This window comes from Gymnoscopelus microlampas (genome assembly GCF_963454915.1).
Source record: "Gymnoscopelus microlampas genome assembly, chromosome: 5".
Lineage (NCBI taxonomy): Eukaryota > Metazoa > Chordata > Actinopteri > Myctophiformes > Myctophidae > Gymnoscopelus > Gymnoscopelus microlampas.
This window is the reverse complement of record NC_139942.1, coordinates 44,123,279-44,131,153: the sequence shown is the minus strand read 5'-3', so window position 1 is coordinate 44,131,153 and position 7,875 is coordinate 44,123,279. Positions and strand designations below refer to the sequence as shown.

General features: G+C 39.3%; 1 protein-coding gene across 2 annotated transcripts; it reads left to right on the top strand.

Annotated features, from left to right (window-relative positions):
* Nucleotides 1–4,972: 4,972 nt before the first annotated feature.
* Nucleotides 4,973–6,666, top strand: LOC311045887 (uncharacterized protein). Of its 2 annotated transcripts, none has more exons than XM_084057954.1 (3): nucleotides 4,973–5,058; nucleotides 5,569–5,856; nucleotides 6,495–6,666. In XM_084057954.1, the coding sequence occupies exons 1-3, from the start codon at nucleotides 4,989–4,991 to the stop codon at nucleotides 6,617–6,619; spliced, it is 483 nt and encodes a 160-aa protein (XP_083914080.1). In that variant the 5' UTR covers nucleotides 4,973–4,988; the 3' UTR covers nucleotides 6,620–6,666. The 2 variants fall into 2 exon arrangements, 1 of the variants encoding a protein (XP_083914080.1); XR_014600822.1 differs by lacking the exon at nucleotides 4,973–5,058 and adding an exon at nucleotides 5,344–5,362.
* Nucleotides 6,667–7,875: the final 1,209 nt, after the last annotated feature.

Sequence of the window (7,875 nt, the reverse complement as noted above, 5' to 3'; positions counted from 1 at the left end):
GGAACATGCTGAAATACAGCACTAGAGAAACTAACAAGTAGCCTAAACCAAGGGCTCCCAAACCTTTCAGGCCGCGACCCCTCAAAATAATCATATTTGAACTGGGGACCCCCACCCTGACAAGCACTTGGAATTGTAGGCATTACAAATTTAGTTTGACTCGGTTCCACAGATAAACAGAAATAAGAAAATAGCCGAACTACAAGCTCGCCTCTTTCTTACATAATATTTGACAGTTTGGCCAATTTGGTATGAAGGTCTTAAAAGTAATTAAATTGTAACTTTAGAAGTGCAGATACCCTGTATACATGTATACTGTATGTTGGTTTGTTTACTGTTGAGTGAGAAAACAATGTTGCACATTAAGTTGTAGCACCCTCCTAGGGGTCCCAATCCCCAGTTTGGGAACCACTGGCCTAAACAATCAGGGAAACATGACTTAACAGAGTTACTAAGAAGGGAACAGGAAGAGAAGAGAAATGTCTGAAAACACAAACAGCCAAAGTCAAATGGCTGAGGAGCGGGCCGTGACAACATAAGACTCTGAATCTTGGGTTTTTTCTTTTCATTCCAAGGTTGATTTTTTGTCTCTATAGTCTCAGCAAATATCATTTAAATATCATTGCACGAAGTGTTGTTGAAGCATGTTGCAGTCGTCACTAGGAACCAGTTCATTTCCATACAGATGGTAATATCTCCATATACAATATGTGCATTTGACACAGTTTCTGTTGTGTCTGACATCAGTGCATGTTGAAAATCAAGTCTCTATATTTGTACGTATGCATTTGACTCCATATACAGTACAGCACAGTATGTGCATTTGCAGCCTGGTCGTCAGAGAAAACGTTGTCACTGTACAGTGATAACATGATAGAGAGAGAGCGAGAGAAATAGACAGAGAGAGAGAGAGAGAGAACAAGAACAAGAGAATGACAGACAGAGAGAGGGGAAGACATGTCACATGACATGTGAAAGGTACGAGAAAACGGAAATACAAAAATACCAGAATGAGGGGTTCAGCAGGGTTGTGGTTCTCCACCTTAACTCACGTGTCATCACATGTTTCAGACTTCATGTCTCGACCTCAGAGTATTTGTTTTGATGTGTAAATTCTGTTGCATTAATTATTATCGCATTCACTTTGACAGCCCTATATATAAATATATTATACAGCCCCATTGACCCAGCACTGTCCAAGTTGCATACTGATAGGGTGGGGATCAGTTATAATCTATTTCAAAATTGCACATAAATGAGGCTATGTAAATGAGACTGTAATGTAATGAGACCTGCTCACAATAAAGTCACATATTATCCAGACCATCAGGCACCATGGTTTGAAGCAAACCAACCCTTCTTTCTCTCCACACCGTATTTGAACTGTTCGATTGCATGTTATTGAAATATACATGAGTTTTTCTATATCGCCCTTTTGAGATGTTGGTACATTCTGGTAGCTAGTTTCACCTGCATATTTCAAACCCCAGCACCTGCATTCAATGGCATAAACCACATAGCTAGTGTCATTGTTAAAGAATTGCCAGATGGGGGCTCCCTTTCCCACCCAATTTACCTCCATCTACTTTCTCTGCAAAAAAAGGGAAGTCATATGGTTTGACGGTTTATCTTAGTCATAGCTGTGTGTACCAGGACATCCTGTAGGTTTATGATCGGTTGGCCGTATATGGCTGTGAAGAGTGCATAGCTTGAGAGGTTCCTCTTCTTCTTGTGCCCTTTTTTGTAGCTGACTGTTCGCCCTGTTTGAACATCAGCTTCACTATGCCTCAGCTTTAAGAAACACTTTAGGTGTATGAGGGTCTCACAGGCACGTGTATAAATAGGGGGGCTTCAGCCCCTGCCCTCACAGTCGAAAAGTGCCCTTTTTTGGCTGGGGTTAATTGTATTTTTAATTTAAAAAAGATGTTTTATTGACATATTTAGGGAAATGCCGTATCCATGAAAAAATGCACCGTATCAATTTAAGAAGGGCTACTGCACTCTCCACACCCCACCAATATTCCAAATGGTTCTGCCTCATCAACCAATCAGTCAATTAGTCAATTACCCATCTTGTCACGCAAAAGCAGTTTGTTTAGTTTATTTCATGTGTGCATGTGCACATGCATGTGCATAATTTTTAATATAATATGTGTCGTTTCTGATCCTCTCAGTGCAATGTGTAGAGCCTTTACCTTTAGGTACTACTGCGAGGGGCAACTGGGTTGACTTTAGTCTGACGTGTGCACATTTCCAGTCAGAGCTGTTGTTATATCTCTGGATATGTCAATCCATTTATTAACATCGGTAAATCCATAAAGATGACAAAACCCATAAAACGAAAAGACATGAACGCCGACCTGGCACGGCATGAACACGGTCAAAAACTGTATGGCCTTCCCTCATTGCACACCTGCCCACAATCACCCACTGCCGGGTATAAATTAGAACCACCCACTGTGATTGACACGACGTCATCGTCATTGTTACCAAGGCCACAACATTAATTCAAATCAAACAAAACAAAACAAAATAAATAGAAAGGTATGTTTGCCTCCAACACAATGGATTAAAGTAATAGTCAATGTATTCAGCTATGTGGTAAGTAAATTAGTAAGTAAATTTTATTTGTAGAGCGCCTTTCACAGACATCAGAGTCACAAAGTGCTTTACAACATATAAAGGCATAACATATCAGTAATAACATAAACAGATAAAATAAAACAATCAGTATTTTACCAGTCAGCTGGTAAAAATCAAGAAATCAATACAGGATTATGTTACAGCACAAGCTCACAAAGATTGGTAGACATAAAAGGCTATATAAAGGCCTGTTTGAATAGGTGAGTCTTTAAAAGTTTTTTAAAAAGGTCCTCAGAGGCCACAGTTTTTAGGTGGAAGGGTAGGTCATTCCATAGCCTAGGTGCAAAACTAGCAAAGGCTCGATCGCCTTTAGTTTTTAGTTTTGTGGGAGGAACAACCAGCAGGGCTTGAGATGAGGATCTCAGAGACCTTCTGGGCACATAAGGTTGGAGCAGGTCACATAAATATGGAGGTGCCTGGCCATGGAGGGTTCTGTGTGTGATTACAAGAATCTTAAAATGTATTCTAAAATGAACTGGGAGCCAGTGCAAAGAGGCCAGGACAGGTGTGATATGACAGGATCTCCTGGACCTGGTCAGTAACCTAGCAGCAGCATTCTGGACCAGTTGCAGGCGGTCTAATGATGATTTTGAGAGATAGGTGAAAAGGGAATTACAGTAATCTAAACGTGATGATATGAATGCATGGATGATCATTTCCAACTCCGGGTATGAAACAACTGGTCTTAGTTTGGCGATATTGCGAAGGTGATAGAAGCAGGCACGGGAGACGGAATTTACATGCTTATCTAAAAGCATGGCCTGATCTAAAATGACGCCAAGATTCCTAGGATTAGGGCATATATTTGTTTTTAGCGACCCAAGGCGGTCGGCAACATCAGCAGCAACCCTATCTGGGGCAACGATTAAAACCTGGGTTTTTTCTTCGTTTAATTGTAGGAAGTTGCTGGCCATCCAGTTCTTGATAGCAGATATACAGTCATGTAATTTGGTGATCATATCCATTTTATCCGGTTTGAATGAACAGTATAGTTGAATATCATCGGCATAACAGTGATAGGAGATACCGATGAAGCTGTTTATGATGGGTCCTAGGGGAAGTAGGTAAAGGGAAAACAGGATTGGACCTAGCACAGAACCCTGTGGAACGCCACATGTGAGTGTAGTGGATTTGGATGAGAAAGGACCAACGGCCACTGAGAAGCTCCTGTGTGATAAATATGACTGGAACCAATCTAGGGCGCTCCCAGAGACACCCACCCACTTCCTGAGCCTGTCGACCAGGATACGGTGGTCTACGGTGTCGAAGGCTGCACTAAGGTCTAGTAGAACCAGGATGGAGCAGTTGCCAACATCAGATGACATACTTATGTCGCTTGTGACTCTGAGAAGGGCTGTTTCTGTGGAGTGCTTTTGACGGAAACCTGATTGAAATTTGTCTGAGATATTGTGTTGGATTAGTAGGTTATTGAGCTGACTGGCCACTGCTTTTTCTAAAATTTTGGATATGAAAGATAACTTGGAGATTGGCCTGTAATTTGACGGTAATGATGGGTCCAGATTCGGTTTTTTGAGGAGTGGTTGGATAATTGCCTGTTTAAAATTAGCTGGGACACTGCCAGATGTCAGTGAGGCGTTTATAATTGAGAGTAGGCACGGGCCTACTGTGTTAAAAACGTCCTTTAACATGGGTGTGGGCAAAATGTCTAGAGGACAGGATGACAATTTCATTGACCTCACAAGGTCGGTCAGTTCTTGCAGGGAGATAGGGGAAAAATTGCAAATAGTTGGCTGCCGAGTAGGGCAGGGAGGGAGGGGAGAGGAGGAGGGGGTAATGTTTGCTCTGACTTTGTCAACCTTGTCTACAAAAAATAATAGAAAATCGTTACAGTCTTCATTTGAGAAGACTGGGACAGTAGGAAGGGGAGGGCTGACAATGTTATTAATTGTGTTGAAAAGAATTTTGGTCTCTGAATCACAATCACTGATGATCTGTCGGCCGGTGGGAACCAGGTGAGGGACTGTCCACTTCTCTGGGGATTTGTGTATTTTTGGGAGAAGATAGAACACCCTATAGCGACAGCGTGTGACGAATCGGGACCCCTGTTAGAAATGGAAATATGGCAAAAAAAAAAATTGTTTTGTTTTTGTTATCCCCACACGAACCTATACAAACGTGTGCGTGCGTGCGTGCGTGCATACGTGTGTGTGAATAAAAGAGACTAGAGAGTCCTAAAGTGAAACAATAAGAGGACAGAGGAAACTCTTTTTAAGCAAGGTGCTAAAACACCAGGAAGTGGTATCTCATGTTAAATATGACAAAGAGCTACAGACCACCGTGATACATTTATAAGAACAGAATAGCACATCGTACTTCCTTTTTACATGCTGTATTCCACACAGAGAATGTCTGCTTTTATGGTGGTGGGACTCCTCATCTGCATAGCAGCTTCAGGTATGATGAACTTCTAAATTACATTCACATTCCCAACATAATTTATATTTGATTGATAACTTTGGTAGATGCAACCATGAATCCCAATTGAACCTGGCCTCACCCTTATTTCTGCTCAGCTGAAAGCCAAATATTATTCAGTTCAGAGACTAAGTATAAAAAAAACATATTCTTTGATGTTGATGTTGAAGAATCTACAAAAATGTGACAGTGGACTTTGCGTAGCAAAAGTAGAAAAAGACAGTGATGAGACAATTGTTGTACAGTCTCTTACCCTTGAACTATTACAGTGTGATAGTTCAAGGTAAGTTTCTTAACGTAATCTAAAAACAAAACAATGATCATAATGAATTCAAATGTAATAATTTGATTAATCTGTCATTATTCTAATGTTCCATGTTCTTAATTTCCCCTAAGAGGGTTCTAATGTTTCTTTCCTTGAGTGGGTGTACTGTTTTCATATAAAAAATATGCATTAATAAAAATATGTAAAATATTGTTGTTTTCCAGATGCAGTGTCCCCCGTACATCTGACAGTGGATCCAGTGTCCTCCAGCCCTGATTCCTGTATCCTGACAGTGACCTGCAGCAGCCAGGACTCTTCTGTCACAAACACTTTTACATGTGACAACACCCAACACTGCTCTCAGGAGGGAGGAGAAAGTTCAGAGTTCAGGACATCTACCGGTCTCCTCTCTGTCTACATGTCTGAGGGGTCAGTCATCTGTAACCATAGCAACCAGGTTAGCTGGATCAACGACACAAAGGAGATTAAATCTCTGTGTCAGCTGGATTCAGGTAAAGCATGTTTCACTTTTCAGGTCATTTCATTCATTATTTCAGTAATAAGTAACTAACGGGTTAAGCGTTTCCTTAACATTCATCAATGACTTTGACTTTCATTCCAACAATCACGTCTTAATCTCGATCTCTCATTTGCAGTGATGGAAGTACTTTAGTAAAAGTACCAATACCACAAAGTAAAAATAATCTGTTCGGTATTCAAAATTCAACATATACTTAAAGTACCAAAGTTTTCCCAAAAAAAAATGTAAATAGCAGAGATACAAGCTTGAGCTACGAGCTTGTAGATCTGCTATTTTCAAATAGACAAAGTATATAGGGCTGAAAGTGTTAATGTATGTTTTGTAATAATAATCAAAATCTACAAAGCAAACTAAAGTTGTCAAATAATTGTAGTGCAGTAAAAAGTAAGAAATTTGAAGTATAAGGACCTCAAAATTGTGCTTAAGTAGAGTAGTACTTGAGTAAATGTACTTACTTACTTTACACCACTGCTCATTTGTTTTGTGTTTTATTATAATGTTACATTTGACAGAACATGCAACCACCTCACAGTGTTGCAGGTTGTGAGACTCTAACCACCTTGTTGTTTTATCTTCTCCATGTATGTTGCCTTGTGGATCCTGGACCAGAGTGTTCCTCTGACAGTGTCTCTCTGTGTCTGGTGAAGAATGTCCTGTTCATCGTCTGTCTGATCATCATGGTGTCCGCTGTCATCACCGTCAACATCATGGAAAGACGCCAAAAGCAGGACTGAAGTAACAACAACTCTCTTACGTCCTCCATGTTTTTAGCTTGCTCATGTAAATTATTAAAATTTAATTTGCTCAAAAATTAAAATTGCTCAAGTATGATTTCAGTAAACACAATTAACCATATTAACCCTGGCATCAATATTTTGGCCATTTTCAAAAGTTGCTTTATATATATTTTTTTTTTCAAATTGTTTATTAAAAGTTTCAGAAATCCGATCTAAGCTCACCATTGTGATGCGATGCATTGTGAGCTTATAGATCAGCTATTTTTGCTATTTGTTGTACAACAAGTATTTAGGGCCTAAGTAGTAAGAGAACATTTTACAATATCAATACATATTGAATGTGGATTTTGTTGTTGGTTCATAAATATAATAAAGATTCTTGGAAGTGCAGTGTTTCTTTTAATTTTACAGAGTGGGTTTATGCCATTATGATTTGACTAAAGTCTTTCCTTTCCTAGAGCTCACTGTAATGTACATCAATGAGTTTGTTATTTTACAGCATTATTTAACTGTTAAAATTCTATACAAACTGTTATTATTGTCTTGAGAATTATATTAGTTGTTGTATTAATAGTGGTGGTGTTAAAAAAAAAACAAGTAAGTATTCTATTGGTTCGACTACGTCTCCCTTTCCGAGCTACAGTATAGGCCTACAACCATTTGTTAAATGCTTGACATAGACTTTTCATATACTTTAATGTTTTTATGTATTTACTTAATGTGGCTTCACAGAAACACATGTGTATTGCATAACTGTGTTTATTCATTGTTTTAAATAAAAATGTGTTATACGCAGAAACAGCCTCGTCTTTGAGTCAAAGTAGACTCCGTTGTGATTAGATTACTGTGGTTTTAGAAGAAACACTACACAGAAAATGAGAGTACCAATTTGTTTTGCAAGAAAACTTTAAACTTGATCTTGGATTAGGATTAATTATACTTGCCATTTCAATAAAGAACCCCCCTTTAAAGCACCCCACAAACTCTCCTTGATATCAAACAACATGACGTTAAGAAATGACATTTCAAACAAAACACCAGAAAATAGTCAAGTTTGAAAGTGTCTGGAGCTGCCTTAAAATCAGTTATTACTGACTTGGTTATTATGTCTCTGGCATGTACAACAGAATGCTGTTACGACCTGGCCTAGGGGTCACCTAGGCCGGGTGCAACAGTGCAACATAAAAAGTGCAACATAAAATATGGACCTCATTCCCCGTCCGCAAACAGCCAGGCCACACAGGTTTTCCCAA

Excerpts from the sequence above, each read along its gene's own strand:
- LOC311045887 (XM_084057954.1), top strand. The coding sequence starts at position 4,989 with ATGCTGTATTCCACACAGAGAATGTCTGCTTTTATGGTGGTGGGACTC. Across the intron at positions 5,059-5,568 it reads CATCTGCATAGCAGCTTCAG|ATGCAGTGTCCCCCGTACAT; the intron begins GTATGATGAACT and ends GTTGTTTTCCAG. Across the intron at positions 5,857-6,494 it reads TCTGTGTCAGCTGGATTCAG|AGTGTTCCTCTGACAGTGTC; the intron begins GTAAAGCATGTT and ends ATCCTGGACCAG.